This window comes from Ursus arctos, unplaced genomic scaffold (assembly GCF_023065955.2).
Source record: "Ursus arctos isolate Adak ecotype North America unplaced genomic scaffold, UrsArc2.0 scaffold_11, whole genome shotgun sequence".
In the NCBI taxonomy this organism is placed as follows: Eukaryota; Metazoa; Chordata; class Mammalia; order Carnivora; family Ursidae; genus Ursus; species Ursus arctos.
The window spans coordinates 70,552,181-70,569,424 of NW_026622775.1; the positions used below are offsets into that span (position 1 = coordinate 70,552,181).

At 52.5% G+C, this 17,244-nt stretch overlaps 1 protein-coding gene across 2 annotated transcripts; it reads left to right on the plus strand.

The window, feature by feature from the left end:
* The first annotated feature begins 2,497 nt into the window (after positions 1-2,497).
* Positions 2,498-13,720, plus strand: DOK2 (docking protein 2). Of its 2 annotated transcripts, none has more exons than XM_026519063.4 (6): positions 2,498-2,800; positions 3,748-9,221; positions 10,398-10,694; positions 10,922-11,009; positions 11,891-12,075; positions 12,582-13,720. In XM_026519063.4, the coding sequence occupies exons 2-6, from the start codon at positions 9,159-9,161 to the stop codon at positions 13,200-13,202; spliced, it is 1,254 nt and encodes a 417-aa protein (XP_026374848.1). In that variant the 5' UTR covers positions 2,498-2,800; positions 3,748-9,158; the 3' UTR covers positions 13,203-13,720. The 2 variants fall into 2 exon arrangements, with proteins under 2 accessions (XP_026374848.1, XP_044247126.1); XM_044391191.3 differs by having other exon boundaries at positions 11,894-12,075.
* The last annotated feature ends 3,524 nt before the right edge of the window (positions 13,721-17,244 follow it).

A 17,244-nucleotide genomic window follows, 5' to 3' on the forward strand; every position in this document is an offset into this window, starting at 1 on the left:
ATACTTAAAGATTCTGTGTAAGGCCCAGCGTAACAACATAATAAATCTAACAAAATCCCAGAACTATCCTTCATTTATATTATCTTATAATTATTATATTTTTAGTATACTTATATACTTAAAAATTAAGTAATGCATATAATTGTATATATTATATGCTCTTTCCTTTTCCTTCAAGATCCTGAACACCAGCTAGCTCTATTAAAGCAAACATGTGATTCTTCTTAATCTTTTTCATTACCACTGTACACTAAGAGTTGTCTTCTCTTCGCAGTAACTAGCCAGTAACTGAAGATAGTGAATCCTCATTTACTTCATCTAACTTCAGATATTAGGGGAAAAAAAAAAAAAAGGAAGGGGAACAACTGAAGATAAATACAAATGAGTCTGATTTTCTTTCATGGTCAATGCTCTATAATCACTGCCTGCACGGTGGGTATTAGATAAGGTCATTTAGGAACAAGAGACCCACCACCACAACTTCAATTGCTTACAGCCACTCTTCTAAAGAGGCTTGACTATGACAACGACAGAGCTGAGAGACAGAGCAAGTATTATAATTTTCCCATTACTAATGTTTTGTAACACTTAAGACTTCCATGAAACACACATCAAAAGAAATGCTCAGGACTTCAGCCTGAGAATCATATGACACCCGCTTAGTGTCAGTAAAACACACACACACACACACACACACACACCCCAGCAACAACAACAAAACTGCTCACCCTGGTGGTTCAGAGAAGTACTAGACACAAAATGACTCAACTATTTAGTAGTACATAAGAAACTTTCAAATAATCACTGTCTTGAATCTATAACAGACCCCTTTTTAAACTTCATGTTCCAGTAGTGTTATGAGAAAAGTATCACCCCCCACCGACTTCAGATTTGTCTTTAATCCTTTTATTTACTCATTCCATATTGGGGAGAGAGCATCATTTTCGGAAGGTTTTCTGCTACAGTGAAGTACCAGGGAAAAATCCGAGTTCCCAATACTAAAACTAATTTAGTGGTCTAACAAAGAAAAACCACATGCCCCATTCTATCTAAACAAAAAAAAAATTCCCTCACAAACTTACTCCTGCAATAAAGACTGCTAATTCAAAGAACACCACAATACAGCTCTTAAAAGTAAAATAAAACACTGGCTGGCATACTCCTCTTTGTTTTGAAAAGTTAGTAAATTCTTAACTTTGGTAGATCTTTATTCTTTTAGGTAGGTGGGAGAAAAATATCGCCTTATTAAAAACACGGTAGACCCTCCCTTGAGCCAAAAATGCTATGAAGGTTAATTACTTTGATGCGGCTTCACTTTCCTCTTGTGAGAAACAACAGCCTTTTGGGTTCAAGATATGGGAGAGATCACATTAAGAGATACTCCTTACAGGAGACAGAACAAATGCATATTCATAAAAGTAAATGGACTTCCTTTGCTCTCCAAATCATCATTCAGAAATACTATCCATTCAATCCATGTTTTGGAATGCTCATGGACGCTATTTTTTCCCCCAGTAGAAAGCACTAGACCTAGAGTCAAAATGCTTTTGGTCCACGTAGCTCTATCTTACGTAAATATATTTTGTGCTTTGGTTAGCCTTTTAAAAAGAGAAATAATTCTTACCTATCTACTCTTTTAGGATGGAAAAAATGTTTTTTAATCACATAAAATCCTTTATGTTTCTTAGAAATGGCTGCTATAAAACTCAAGGTGCTACGCTAGTACTACTATTATCACCTTGTATCAAGTTTTCCTGCTATTTCTGAATAAGGCCATGATATTGGCTTTAAAACACAAATCTTGTGGTCTTCCATCTGCGGTTACAATTTTTTATAATTCTGTCCTGATAACTTGTCCCTCATACTCCAAAGATCTACTCCATTGATCCCTGGGCCTGAAAATTAGTGCCTTCTCTTCCAATTAAACAACTGATAGAGTCACACCACTCTAGCTTCTTGTACACATCAAATCAGGAATAAGATCATTCTTTTTACTTGAGAAATACTATACAGTATGCAAAATAAGGTGACACTTCTTATACTCTCTATACTTCCCCAAACACAAAATCTGTGCAGTTACCTAGAAAATCTGAAAGCTTCTGACAACAGATTTATATCAATAACTGTCATAAAAATACCATGTCTAGAGCACAGAGAGGAAAAACTTTATCGAGTTTGCAAGAAATAACCCTGCACTGCTTCCAGTTACTACTAGGTCTGGTGTGGGCTGTCCCTTCCGAGGGCCTGTGACATATCTTTGAAGAAAAGTGGCTTGGGCCCAAAGCACGCCTGGGGCAGCTCTTGAGTCGGATCAGGACCCTCCACAGCAACGTCTGCACCCAACACTGAATCTCATTTCAGACACACCCCCCTCCACCCCACGTTTCATAGGAGGTGTGGGCACTCAACTCCTTCACTGTGGATAGGGGGACAGGAGGGAGGGCGGGCCCAGGCCTGAGCACCCATTTTGGAGGACTGGGGAGCTCGGCCCCATAGGCTGTGCGACTGGGAGTGTGGGAGTGAAGGGCGCATCCGTGGGAGGGAGAAGGAGGCCAGGTGGGGGGGGGGGCTCTCTTATATTCGGGGGCGTGAAGAGGAAGGCGGCGGGAAATACTCTGGAAAGCGAGATTTACCAGTGTGAGGTTTTCTTTTTGTTATGTGTTTAGAGGTGGAGGGTGTAATGGGGAAGACCCCTCAAGACAGAGCCGACAAGGGGGTCTCCCTTCCTTCCCCGTCTTGGGGGGCAAGAGGACTTGCGGAAGGCCTCCTTCCAGCGGGAAGACAGTGACTGATAAGCCATGTAAGCTGTGCGCGCCGCGGCACGGATTCCTGCACCTCCAGCCCTGCGCGAGAGGCGTGGGACCGGGTGGGAGGGGATGGAGGAGGCCCCCGGCCCGGGAGGCGGGAAAGGCCCCGGAGCTCCGGGACGGGCGGCGGCTCCGGAGCCCCGAGTGGCGGTGGCGCGGGCCTGGCGAGCCCCGAGCCGGCTGGAGCCCTTTGGGCCGCGTGCGCCCCCCACTCCCCACTCTCCGCGGCCGCCGCCTCCCCCCCGCGGCTCCTCTCACCTGCACATGATCCGCCATTTTGCTCCATTCATGCTCCTCTCCGGCCCCCCCTCCCCCCCAGCGCGCACCTCGGCCGGGGCCGCTGCCGCCGCCGCCGCCGTCGCCGCTGCGCCTGCGCGCTGGGGGCTCGTCGCGCTACGCTCGCGGCGTAGCGCTGCTCGGCTGCGCAGGCCCCGGCGGCCGGGGCCGCGGTTGGAGAATGCGCAGCGCCGTTGGGACGGCGTAAAGGCGCGGGCAACGTCAGCGGCCGGGAGACGCGGGGGGTGGGAAGAAGGAGCGGGCCGGGGGAGCGCAAAGGGAGGGGGAGCCGGGGGAACAAAGCTTTGTTTACATGGTTTTTAAAGGGGCCGCGCTGGCTCCGGCGGGCGGGCGGGCGCTAGAGCGGGAGTTGGGGCTTCCTGCTGCTCGTCGGCTTGGTGAGGGCTCCAGGAGGGGGGCCGGGACTTGTCCCCGCCCAGAACGCAGCACCTGGTGGATTCCTCTCTTCCCGAGTGTCCTCCTTTCTACTTGCCCCTGGATGCCCCCCGCACCCCCGCCGTGCAACTGCTGTTACATCACACCCCCGAGGGGTCTTCCCTGCCCACCGCCGGTATCCCCCCCCGCCCCACATAGGATGTCTGCATTATTCTTTACTTTCCACTGAACTGCCGACGTCGACTGAATTCATGTTGTGTCTTTCTAGCTTTCTGCTCCAGTGGATGAGGGCCATTGCTCTCTGATCCTGCGTTTTACCAGCAACCGGAATAGTGATCTCCCTGTTGTCGCGTCTGTCCTTTTCTCCTCCAGAAACATTCATGGGAATAGCCGCCAAATAGTGGTGACAATGGAAACACGCAGAAGGCACAGTTCCAATCTTCACAAATAGATTATTATCTTAATCAGTACTCTAGGCTGCCTCCTGAGAGGGGTCAGATGCTGGGAAAGGTGGTGGTGGTGGGGTGAGATAAAGGGCCTTTAGGACCCCTGGGCTCAGTCTGACTGGGATAGTCAACCCCCTGGGTCAGATCAGGTCAGTCCCTGCCCGGTGAGGCCAATTCCAATCTTTTCCACTAGGAGTTATCAGTCTTAGATAATGCTGGCTTTTGTTTTCCATTGGATTTCACTCTTGCTTCCGATCAAGGCCCCCAGCTTAAATTTTCACTGGATTCCGAGACTATTGGTTGTTTGAATTTTTGTTGACTGGGGGCTACCACCTGCAATGGAAATGAAGGTGGTAGTGAATCACTTTCTGCTGTGGGTAGAGTGAACTGGTGCTCAGCGTTCATTTCAACCTGGATCCTCCTAGTGTTTCGTTCTGGTTTGCAGAGGTAGGACACCTAAAAACTACATTACCCAGACTTCCTTGCAGTTAGGGCTCTGTACGCAAGATTGCCTCTGCCAATTAGATTAATTGGGAGATGATTTTTGGAGGCAGAAGTGAAGCAGAAGCTTTTGACTGTTGCTTCTGGCAAGCCTAACCCCTGGAATGTTGTGTTGTGTTGTGCTGTGTTTTGTTTTCCCAACAACCTTCCAGTGTCCAGTCATAAGCTCCCTGTATCGAATGGGGATGGTGAGTCAGGGGCTTCCTGACCTTGGCATAGCAGCTGCAGTGGTATATTCTTGGAGTCACAATTGCAGTGGCAGTCTTCCAATTCCTTAGTTGCCTGATTGGGTGGGAGTAACAGCTTTCTGTGGTCCAGGCCCCCATCCACTCCCCCACCAGTCCTCCTCCCGACCCTTGGTTCTCTCTCCATCCTCCCATTATCAGTAAATGGTACCACCCTTTACCCAGTTGCTCAGCTAAGAACCCCGGAATTACCTTGATTCCTAGTATCTCAATAGTCCCCTATATCCATTCCACTTGCAAGTCCCATTTAATCTATATTTAATGCATACCCAAATCTGGCCACTTCTCTTTATTTCTACCGCTAACACACTGGTCCAAGCTACATCACATTTTTATTGGGGTCTGGTAATAGATTCCTAACTAGTTTCTCTGCTTCCTGTCTTGCCCTGTGATAATCTGTTTTCCATACAGCTGCAGAACATTTTAAAATCATAAATCATTGCACCCCTGTTTAAAAATCCTTAAGTGGCCTTCGGTTGCATTTAGAATACATTCCAAATCCTTGCTGTGGTCCGAGAAGCCACATAATCTGATCTTATCTCTACCATGTTCCGTCTTGTTAACAATGCTCTGGTCATTCTGACCTTCTTGCAACTCCTCACATTTACAGTGTTTCTGTCTCGGGGCCTTTGCATTTGGTGTCACTTCCGCCTGGTATGTTTTCCCAGATTGTGAAGTAACTAGTTCCCTGCTGTCATTGACTTCTTAGTTCAGTTGTTATCTCCTCAGAGGCTTTTCTCACCATTCTATGAGAGTTGTCCTCTGACCCCATCCCTGCCACACCTACAGCACTGACCACACTGTCCAAAGCTATTTACTTGCATACTCTTTTCATTGTCAGGGTCTCCAGTTAGAAAGTAACCATTTTCTGTCTTGTTTATGCTATGTCCCTAGACCTTCCGTACCAAGTAGATGCTCAAGAAATGATTTCTGAGTTAGTTAACTTATTTATATCTCTGTCTCATTCTGTGGTGTGTGGGGGTTCATATGAGAACATAAAGCAGGGGCGTTTGGGTGGCTCAGTCGGTTAAGTGTCTGCCTTCGGCTCAAGTCATGATCCCAGGGTCTGGGATCGAATCCTGCGTGGGGCTTCCTGGTCAGTGGGGAGACTGCTTTTTCCTCTGCCCCTCCCCATTGCCCCTCCCCCTGCTTTTCCTCTTCCCTCCCAACAAATAAATAAATAAATTCTTAAAAAAAAAAAATAAAAAGAGAGAACATAAAGCATTTGAAATGTTATGTCAATGTTAAATAACATAATTATTACATTCTATTATAAGCCCTTCTCAGAGAGTTTCCAGCGCTGGGTCTTTCCTTGTACTGGGAGAAGTGAAATACTTAATGGAGAAAGGACGAAACTAGGAACAGAACAGAGACTGGTGTTGTGCTCCCTGCTCCACAGTCAGGAGACACTGGCCTGGGGGGAAGCAGGGGAGGATCTTTCATGACCCCAGGTCACATATCTCTTTCCTCAGTTCCCCACCCTTCTCAGGGCCACGCTAGCTCCATGCCCATCATATACCTCCTTTCCTGTTGTGTGCCCAACGCTACCCCTGGGGTAGCTGCCCCACCTGTCTGTCGCTTGGGGGTCATCTGATCTGCAAGCCTGCCCAAGGAATCAGACACAGTCTCTGCTCCTTCCTTCGTGGCCCCCAAAGACAAAGTCACAAGCCCTTTTGTGTTAAGGATTTAGTTGCTAATCATTGGTGAGAACAATAACAAAAAGTTGCAAAGCTCTTGGAGCTGTGTTCTCTGACCTGCATGGTTCCTAACTCCTGTTGAGAGAAACCAGTGTAAATGAAAGGATCCTCTGGCTTACACTGAAGCATAGGTGAGGTGTGGTATGTTCCTTCTTTCCAATAAAAGCAAAGAGAAACCAAAGAGCACTCCAAACCCCACTTGTGCCTCAGTATAAACCACTCTTCCCTTTAGGATTCTTTCTTTTCCCATCATCGGTGCCTGCGTCACCGAAGGGCCTCTCATTTTCTGCCCCTCAGCTGTGTCTTGGAGCTCTGTCTTCTGGGTCTCTGCTCATAGGGTTCGCCTGTGGCCAAACAGAAGGTACTGAAGTTAGTACTTCCACTGCAGGGATCCCACAAGGCCTGCCAGGGAAAGTGGGAAGTCCTTAAAGTGTGTCGCTCATAGTACATTCCTGCTGTTCCATCTCCAGACAATAGCCACAGAATTTTTCCAGCTACCAGAGGCAAGGGATGGCATGCGGTTGCCTGGAATACCTGGGGCCCAGGCCTCCGGGTGGAAATAGCTTTCAAGTAATCTGGTAAACTCGGGTGCCCCCCTGTGGTTCCGAGTGGAATGTGTCCAATTTGCCTTAGGGAAAGGCGATCAGGGTAATGGGGTTGGGGTGCGGATATCTTCTATTTTTCTGCTTCCCACACTGCACTCTGGCCCACCCGCCAGTACTATCAGCATTTCTGGTCTCACTCCAGACCTGCTGTAGCAGATTCTGCACTTTAAACAGGATCTGCACATTAATGTTGGAAAGGCACTGCCCTGGCAGCCTCCAGGATGACCCTAAAAGCTCTTCTCACTCCATGAGGAGATGCTGATGGCCAAAGACCAAACAGCTCCCAGGTAACATTGTCTCTCCATAGGGACTAAAGAGACAGAGTAGACCCTGCCCATTTCCATACTCCTAACCACTTCCCAAGGAGCTTTTCACACACCAGCATCCTTGCTTTTCCCTTGATCTCTGGATCAACCTGTTCAAATCCAGGCAGCAGGACTGAGTGCCGTGAGCTTTACGTGACTCAGCCCTCTCCTCCCAGAGCTCATAACATTCATCTTTTAAAGCTGTTTTGGTAAAGCACATGGCATACACAGCAGATGGCCTGAGCAGTGCTCTGCTCTGCTCTCCTTCCCAAGGCAAACAAACCCCTGGGGTAGAGGAAATGGCCCGGTTACATAAGCACCCATTATGGGGTTACCCCAAGAGTGCTTGTCTAATTCTCTGGTTCCCCAACATTTCTGCACCATGCCTCCATCAGATTGCTTCTCTAAACCATCTGGCTCTAAGTTAAATATTTTCTGGGGACCTTAGATTTCCCCAAAGCAATGTATCTTCCTGCATGGAGTCTGGATTGCATTTATGGGCCAGTAATAAAAAGATCATTGAGTTAAAAATCAGGAGTCCTGGTACTTTCTCCTGTCCCCACCAGTCCTGTGACCTCCGGAGAGTTGCAAACAGGTGGGTTCATACCTGCATCCCCTTCTTCCAGGGATAGCTAGTGTGGCTGGTGACATTGTGTGCCTGGAAGCTCTAGCAACTGAAGAGTACTTTGTTTTGGCAACTGTGAAGCCTTTTTGGATTTCTTTAATATAAGCGATTGCTATTGCAACTTAAAAAGATAATCCCCAGATGAAACTCTATGCCTTTATAATGCTTACAAAGGCTAGAAAGCAGGTGAACTCCAACTGTTTGGATGTGCTCTGGGAATATAGGGTGTTTCAGTGTGGGGATGTTCATGTTTCTAGAATCCCAAGAAGGTGCTGTGTGTGTGCAGTTTCTGGGGCAGGGAGTGCTTCTCTCGGAATGAAACACAGTTGCAGCTGTGTGTGAAAGTGGTGAGCTCTGTCTGATGTGTCCGGTATGCTGGGCGTGTGTGTGTGTGTGTGTGTGTGTGTGTGTGTGTGTGTGTGTGTGTGGCTTAGCTCTTATTGAGCCGCAAGACCTGGGTTCCGGTTTGGTGGCCTTGAACATGTCCCTCAGATCTTCCTGAGCCTCAGTCTGCTCATTTTAATTTAATTTAATTTTTTCAAAGATTTACTTATTTATTTTAGAGAGAGAGGGCTCATGAGCCAGAGGGGGAGGGGTATGGGAAGAGGGACAAGCTCCCCTCTGAGTGTGGAGCCTGATGACCATGACTGCAGGGCTCCATCTCAAGACCCCAAGATCATGACCTGAGCTGAAATCAAGAGTCAGACCCTTAACCAACTGAGCCACCCAGGCGCCCCCCAGTCTACTCATCTTTGAATTACGGACTTAGTCTGGTTCATTTTCAAGTTCTCTTCCAGCTGTGTCATGCTGAGAGTATCCTGCTTGAGTATGAGGGCCTTTTGCTTTTGGCTTTACTGTTGAATTTGGTTCTGGGTCTCTCTGTTGCTATAGGTCAGCCATTCCTTGTTTGGTTGACTGCTCAGTCAGCTTCTGCACCTAAGTTGTTGCTGTCTGAAAAACTGGAAATTAGCTTTTCAGAAATTATCTTACTCAATGAAAATGCAGGAAGCTTGTGCATGAAACTCACTCGTCAAACATGCGCGCGCACGCACGCACACACACACACACACACACACAGCAAGAAACCACAGGGCCTATCGGTTTGTCGTCATCGAGCAGACGAGAACAGGGCAGAAAACTCTAGGCAGAGAGGAAATGAACTTGAGAGAAGGGGGAACACACAGCAGGGAGGAGAAAAAGAGGGCGGGAGTGGAAGCAAAGAGCTGCAGGGCTGGGGTGCCGGCATGGTGGGAGGATGGAAGAAGTGGCAGTGAAACAGGGCTTCCTGTACCTTCTGCAGCAGCAGACTTTTGGGAAGGTAAGAGCAAGGCTGCGCTGGGCTGGGCAGAGGGGCTGGGGGGCTGCTAGAAATTCCTGGGGAGGAGGAGGAGCCCCTGAATGTTTCAAAACCTTTACGGGAAGGTGAACACTGTGCTACCCACCACGTTAGACCCAGAGCTCAAGCTTAGGAGCGGTCTTCCCTTAGCAGCTGCTTGCTTCCCCCACCAGGCCCCAAACTCTTTGCTCTTTGCAGACGTCTGCTCTTTGCAGACGGCTGTTCTGTTCCCCAGCGGGGAGGGGGTAAAGGGGGGCCATGACTCCATTTCTTGCCTCTTTGGCTCTGTGGTAACTTCTCACGGGGATGCTTGGGAAGGGAAGGGAGGGGAGGGGAAGGGAGGGGAGGGGAGGGAAGGGAAGGGAAGGGAAGGGAAGGGAAGGGAAGGGAAGGGAAGGGAAAGGAAAGGAAGGAAAGGGAAGGGAAGAAGAGGGAAGGGAAGGGAAAGGGAGGGGAGGGAAGGGAAGGAGCAGTGGAAGGGATAATTTGGGGTTGCAGTGGAGGTTCCTTCTCCCTTTCCTGCTCCAGTGGGGTTAGTTGGGCTGGAGGTAAGCTTGAGCTGGGGTCTCTGCGGCCAGCCTCCTTTTCCTTTATTGGCCTCCTTAAATGAGGAAGTCCTCTTTCCCTCAGCTGATTCATACCAGGGCTTCTCTGTCTCTCTCATGACCCAACCTGTCAAGGGATGAAGCAGGAAGGTTTAAGAGGGCGGACTAAAGTTCCTGGTCTCGGGCCTTCTGTAGGACCTTGCACAGAGTGAGAACGGTGGTCTCTGGTTGGGGCCCTCATGCCGCCCTCTCATCCTTCCTCTGGGCTTCAGGGACTCGTAGAGTTTTTGCCCTTCGACTTGGATCTTGGCTGGGCCTGCCTTGCAGTCTGCCTCCACGGGCTCACCCTTGTGCCCTTCTGCCTTTGGCATTCCACTTGCTGTCACTGCCTCTTCCTTGGTTGTGGGGGGCAGATCTCCAACGATTTCTAATTGCTAAGGTCCCTGTTATTCTCTCTGACTCCTTGGGTCTCCTGTGATCTTTGCCTCTCTCCTTGTCTCCGAATGCCACCCCATGACCTTTCCCACGCTTCCTCCTCTCCCCTTTGGTCTCCATCTCTCCATTTCTGGGTGGCTCCCTCTCGGCACCCCACCTGCCATGCATCTGGATTCAGAAATGGCGCCGGTTTGGGGCTGTGCTGTATGGAGAGTCAGACTGCGCCTTGGCCCGGCTGGAGCTCCAGGAGGGCCCAGAGAAGCCACGCCGGGGAGAGGCCGCCAGGAGGGTGATCCGCCTCAGTGACTGCCTACGTGTGGCTGAGGCAGGCGGGGAGGCCAGCAGCCCCCGGGACACCAGCGCCTTCTTCCTGGAGACCAAGGAGCGCCTGTACCTGCTGGCAGCCCCCGCCGCAGAGCGCAGTGACTGGATCCAGGCCATCTGCCTCTTGGCCTTCCCTGCGAGCCACCCACGGGTACAGAAAGGGCGAGGGGGCACGGCATGTGGGAGTGGGGGCACTTGGTACTTGCTGTGGGCAGGTGTTATAAGAGCCAAGGTCAGGATGCTGGGGGCGGTTCCTGGGGGGGGGGCAGTCCAGAATGCAGACAGGGACAGCAGGCTGAGTGTGCTCTGGAGGAAGGCCTGGGCCGGAGGTGGGGCTGGGCCTGGGTGACAGCGGTGAGACCCTGACCTCTTCCTCAGGGCCAGAGGAAGGAGCTGCTGGGGCCAGCGGGGAAGGGCAGCCGGCCCTGCATGGAGGAGAATGAACTGTACAGCAGCACGACCGCAGGTGAGGGGCTGCCTCTTCCCCGGGGGGCGCCCTCCCCAGGGCTGTGGTGGGGTGGGGCTGTGGGCCACAGCCACGTCTGAGTCTTCCTGCCCTGTGGTTGCCCCCAGCCTCGGCCAGCCCCCTTATCAGCCTCTCTGCATCACTTCCGGGAGAGTTCCAAAGTGGGGGAGCCTGGCCCGCCCTGAGCGGCAGGCCTTCACCTGTGGCTCACTCCCTCTTGCCCAGGTCCTGCTGCTGGGAGAGGGCAAGGCTGGGGGGTTCAGTGAAGGGGCTGCTCTTGGACTCTCTGTCCTTCTCTGTCTGAGAAGAGAAGAGTTTTGTTTCTGCGGATTTAAAGTGTCCTGTGGCAAGGGAGCTTTCTGCTGACAAGGCAGTCCCTTCTTGTGATGTCTAGCCCCCTGGGTTGGGTGTGTGTGTGTGGGGGGGCAGATGGACACAGGGTGACATTCAAGCTCCACCTCACAGAGGGCGCTGGGTGGCGTCAGCAGTAGGTGGGTAGGCTGAGAGCTGGGAGGGCAGAGTCAGCTGCACCTGCGGCCATGACAATAGGACTTGGGGAGGTGGCTGGGTGGGGGGGGGCGGAGATTAGATGGAGAAGACAAGGCTGTGGCTCTGGCAACAGGGGCAGGAAGGATGTGGGCACGAGGTTGGGGTGCGTGTGGCTAGGGCATGATGCCGACTAGGGTAGGGGGTGGAGGTATCTGGCATTTTGGGGAGTATGACCTATCCTCGGGCAGCTCAGCCTTCACGATGTGTCATGGGCACATGGCTAATGCTTTTTCTGGAAACCTCTGGCACACTTATTTAGAGCAGGGCAGTGTTGAGGCAGGCCAGCTGTTTCCCATTAGCTGCCTTCTCCCCCTCTTCCCTCTTCTCCCCAGTAGCCCCCCGCAAGGAGTTTGCTGTGACCATGAGACCCACAGAAGCCAGTGAGAGATGCCGGCTCCGGGGATCCTATACCCTCCGGGCTGGGGAGACTGCCCTGGAGCTGTGGAGTGGCCCCGAGCTGGGCACCCAGCTGTATGAGTGGCCCTACAGGTTTCTGAGGCGCTTTGGGCGGGACAAGGTGAGCAGGGGCCGCCACAGGGCAGGTTGAAAGAAGGGAGAGCTGTGAGAGAAGTGATTGTTGGGGGAGGGCAAAGGGGCTCTCAAAGGAGGAGAAAATGGGAGGAGGAAGGAAAGACAGAGATAAAAGCTGGCCCAAGAAAAACAGCCAGTGGGGAGAGAGCTGGGGGTGGGGTGGGGGGGGTGGGAGAGTGAGGGGGTGGAAGGACAGGAGAACAGGAAGAGATAGAGAGGTCAGAGGGGTAAATGGTGGCTGGCATTACTGTGGTTGAATATACACCAGGCTCCGTACTGGATGGATGGGAGGGAGAAGGAAGGGAGAAGAGTGAGAGCTTTGCTTGTTAAGGAAATAACCCAGAGGGAGGAGAACCAGCTTGGGGAGAAGCTCCCCCAGTTCCTGTGGAGGGAGGGAAGCTAGAGGTGACAGGTTTGTGGTTGGGAGCTGAGTCCAGGGGAAGTGACCCCACCCTGTGGCCTGGCTAATAATCTCCTTTGCGCTCCACCCAGGTAACCTTTTCCTTCGAGGCAGGCCGGCGCTGCGTCTCTGGAGAGGGCAACTTTGAGTTCGAAACCCGGCAAGGCAACGAGATCTTCTTGGCCCTGGAAGAAGCCATTTCTGCCCAGAAGAACAGCGCCCCTCCTGGGCCCCAAACCCAGCCAGCCACAGTCCCTGCGGTGCTGCCACGGCCAGAAAGCCCCTACTCCCGGCCCCACGACTCACTGCCACCTCCGTCGCCCTCTACGCCAGTGCCTACCACCCGGCCACGGGGCCCAGAGGGGGAGTATGCAGTGCCTTTCGATGCAGTGGCCCGTAACCTGGGGAAGAGCTTGAGGGGCACCCTGGCGGTCCCTCCCCCGCCCCCAGCGGACCCTCTGTATGACAGCATTGCGGAGCACCCGGCCCCGCCACCCGACCACATATACGATGAGCCTGAGGGAGTGGCTGCCCTGTCCCTGTATGACAGCCCACAGGAGCCCCAGGGGGAGGCCTGGAGGAGGCAGGCCACAGCGGACAGGGACCCCGGCAGCCTCCAGCACGTCTACCCAGCAGGGCAGGACTTCTCTGCCTCTGGCTGGCCACAGGGAACAGAGTATGACAATGTCATACTTAAGAAGGGCCCAAAGTGATGGGGGTGGAGAAGGCATGGACCTTATCAAATACAGGTGCTGAAGCCTGCCCGTCCTCACAGGGGGTCGGGTCGGAGGCCCATGAGAAGGAGCGGGAGGCTGGCTGGGGGCAGGCCTCCCTTCTACTTTCTGCCGGTTACTCCTCCTGGCCGCTGCATTCCAGGAACTTCCTTCTGCTCCTTCTGGAACCCTGGTCTTGGCCTGCGTTAGTCTGGTCTGAGGAATTGTCCCTCCCAGGGCCTGCCACATGAGTCACCCTCCCAGTGCAGGAAGAGTGCCTGAAAGCGACGCACCCTCCTCCTACCCCTTTCCACTTCCTCTTCTTTCTTTCCCCGGCCTAAAGGAACCTTGGGCATTGAGGGCAGAGGACAAACGGATGTCAGCAAAGTGCCCCGGATCCTTGGCTTGTGCAGGCCTCCCGCCCGCTGTTCATAGCCCTGGTTCTAGGCACCCGGGAGGATGGCTATAGCTTTCTGTAGGTTTTGGACTTCTCTGTGGCATTAAACATTTCTGGAATATCTTTGTGTGGCATCAGTGCTGTGGGGTGGGGACGGGACAGCCACAGCCCTCCTGGGGAAGAATGCTTCAAATGGCTGCCATTAATACCTCCTGTGCCAGCAGCAAGATCCTCTCTGAGCCCAGGCTGGGTCTCAAGCATTTGTCCACAGAAGAGCAGGTCTGTGAAAGTCAGGGCACCTTGGGAAAGATGTTTAAGCATCTCTGACCCTTTGCTAGTTTAGGGTCAAGCCCAGGAAAATAGTGGGGAAGCAGGGCATATATGCGAAGAGTTGTGCTGGAGGGTGGGTAAGAGCTGGCACTTACAGAGCCTCTTATGCACTAGGAGTGGGACTAAGGAGCGGGCTGGCCCCAGATCGGATCGATCCCTTGCCTTCCTACGACTTGCCTTCTCTGTCCACCAGGTAGGCACTGAGAGCCCTTCCTGCTTCGTCATTCTCCAGAGGCCCTCAGTATCCCACTTCCCTGCAGGTCAGCCTCTGTGCCCTGTACCCTCCTGTCTCATCAAAACCTGCTTTCAGTCGATGTCAGTATTACGCCGTGTCACGTCCATACACTTCTGCTACCAGTAAATTCAGCCAATATTCTGGAGCATTGTCAGACTCTAAACGGCCCTGGCCTCAAGATGCTGATGGCCCCCAGGGGGCTGAGACAAGGACACAGGTGCCTATTACAAGAGGGGGGCTTTGGTGCCACAAGAGGCAAATCAGGGTCCTGGGGGCCAGAGGAAGCAGCAGTTTATCGTGGGACATATGAAGACAGACTTTATCTGGAAGGTGGGTCTCCAAGGGTGGGAAGGAACCTGACGAAGATTAAAGGAGTGTGTGAAGAGAGCATCATGGGCAGAAAAGTGAGCATGAGTGGAGGTATGTAGGTGCTCAGAAACGATTTCCACGTCCAGAGTGGAGGGAGCACGCAGCCATCCAGTTGGGAAGGCAGGTTCCAACCATGCTGTAGAAGAAGGGATTCGAGGGGGAGGAGGAATGACGAAGCTTTTGAGCAGAGAGTCCCAGAAGAACTGTTCATTAGGGCAATAACCCCACCAGCCCTGTGGAAAATGGGACTGAGGTCAGGATGGTTTGAGGCTGCCCTGGAAGGAGAAATTCAGAAAAGAATGGACTCAGAAGATGTTGAGATAGGGCCTGCAGATCTTGAGTCATATAGGGTATGGAGCACAGAGAAATGGAGTTTCTGGAAAGATTCAGGTTTTGGGGAAAAGGTGAGCTTCGTTTCTGATGTGTAGGGGTTAAGCTGGATTTATAATATCCAGCTAGAAGAGTCCTAAAAGCGCTGGAAAGGGGATCCAGAGCTTAGGAGGGAAAGGAGATAGAGCCTCTCCCGTATGCTGTGATCCACGTGTTGTTGTTGTTGTTGTTGTTGTTTAAGATTTTATTTATTTATTTGACAGAGAGAGAGGCAGCGAGAGAGGGAACACAAGAAAAGGGAGTGGGAGAGGGAGAAGCAGGCTTCCCGCCCAGCAGGGAGACTGATACGGGCTCGATTCCAGGACCGCTGGGATCAGCCCTTGAGCCGAAGGCAGCCGCTTAACGACTGAGCCACCCAGGCGCCCCTGTGATCCATGTTTTTTCTAATCCACGCCTTTGTCCCTTATTAAGGGAAGTTGAGGCAATGGGTGAGCAGGCTAGAGACAGAGCACTGCCTCTTTTGTCTGTGCCAAAGGGCTGTCCCTGTGGCCACCGTCCAGCCTCAGAATGCACTGGAGGCAGGAAGGCCGAGGCCTCTAAGGGCTTCAGTCATTCCCCTCCCCAGGCCAGGGCAGGAGCTGGGGGACTCCTAAGCAAGGATGTTACTACATTCCTGATTTCCTCAGGTGGCACTTGAGGTGGACGTCCCAGCTCATCTCGGCAGGGGGCAGTGTTAGCCTGTGGAAAAGGCCACTGGGGGCTTAGCCACTGCCAGGTGTGGGGGCTTGGTCCTGAAGGAAGGAACTTACGTGTTTGCTAAAAGAATGGAGGATAACCTGAGGAACTGGTATGTCAGAGCTTGCCCCTTCAGATACTCAAATCCCACTTGGAGCCCTGCAGACCCTGCCTCCGAGCGGTGTGGGACCCTAAGCTGAAATTGCCCCCTCCTCCTCGCTTTCCTCTCCTTGGAGATCCAGGGACTTCTGAGTTCTTCTGTTCTTTGCTCTAAAGGGAAGTGGTAGATGGGCCCCTAGGGAAAGGTGGTGTGAGGGCGGGAGGGCAGGGGAAGTGGAGCATTTGGGGAAGTTGGGAGGGGTAATGAAAGTCCTTGAGGCAGCTGTTAAGGACAATGACTGTGCCGTCAGTGTCCGTCTTAGAAGACACGACCAGGTGGGTGGGTCACCCTACAGAGGGCGGTGTCAGGGCCAGTGCAGCCAGCCCAACCACACTGTCGCCTAGGACGCAGTGCCTCATCCCTCAGCCCATGCCACGTCCTGCCCCACCCAGAGCGGGGGAGCGAGGGGAGTGACACAGACCCATCCCCTGCCCTCATGGGGCCCACACACAGAGTGGCTATGCAGGAGATGTTGGCTGAATGGATTAGTGACCAGGTGGGCCTTAGGGATCCGTCTCAAACAGAAACACAGAGGTAAAGCCTTCCTTGAAGAGTTTCTGTGCCAGCCTGGCTGTCAGAGGCAAATTCATAGGTAAGGAAACAGACTGGTCTCGAGGGGACAGGGCAACGTAAGACCAAGTGACCATTCTATGGGAAGGGTTCTCGAGACTCCAGGGTCTGCTACCTGGCAGCTGCTCTGCTGTGGCCGGGACGCTTAGAAACTGCCTTTTTTTTTTTTTAAAAGATTTTATTTATTTATGTGACAGAGAGACAGCCAGCGAGAGAGGGAACACAGCAGGCGAGTGAGAGAGGAAGAAGCAGGCTCCCAGCAGAGGAGCCCGATGTGGGACTCGATCCTGGAACGCCGGGATCACGCCCTGAGCCGAAGGCAGACGCTTTAACGACTGCGCTACCCAGGCGCCCCTAGAAACTGCTTTTATTGGCTAATCATTATGCAGCGGTGACACTGGGGCAGGGGAGAATGGTATCATGAGTGGCGCCCAGCATAGAGGTGTGCGCACAGAGTCACGTCAGTGCGCAGGTGCACACGCAAGCACACTATGTCATTCTTCCTGTTTCTGTTCTCTCTCTTGCCCTCTTTTGTATTTTCTTTTTTTGAGAGCATGAGTGGGGTGTGTGTGTGTGTGTGTATTTTGTCCTGTGGTCTACCCTGCAAGTCTGCTCTGGGCTCGCGGTGGGCGCATCCAGGGCCCCCTGGTGAGTTCCCACCTTGACACCTCGGAATATATGGAGGTCCAGATTGCCGGGCCTCTCTGCTCACTTAGACTCCTCCCTAATGGCTGCACTCAAGCCGTTGCTGCCACCACCTTTCAGCCGTGATGCTAACCAGCCTCCTGCCTCCTGCCTCCTAGGCACTGATTCAATTAGCCTAGGTGCCCACCTCCTGCAAGGGCCATTTATAAAATCAGCTGGGGCAGCTGGAGACCTCAGGGAGGGCAGGGCTGGGAAGCGGGGGGGGGGGGGG

What these genes read in the sequence shown, in the direction of transcription:
- DOK2 (XM_026519063.4), top strand. Translation starts at nt 9,159, where the DNA reads ATGGAAGAAGTGGCAGTGAAACAGGGCTTCCTGTACCTTCTGCAGCAG. An exon ending in TCCCTGCGAGCCACCCACGG is followed by an intron (nt 10,695 to 10,921) that starts GTACAGAAAGGG and finishes CCTCTTCCTCAG; the next exon opens with GGCCAGAGGAAGGAGCTGCT. An exon ending in GTACAGCAGCACGACCGCAG is followed by an intron (nt 11,010 to 11,890) that starts GTGAGGGGCTGC and finishes TCTTCTCCCCAG; the next exon opens with TAGCCCCCCGCAAGGAGTTT.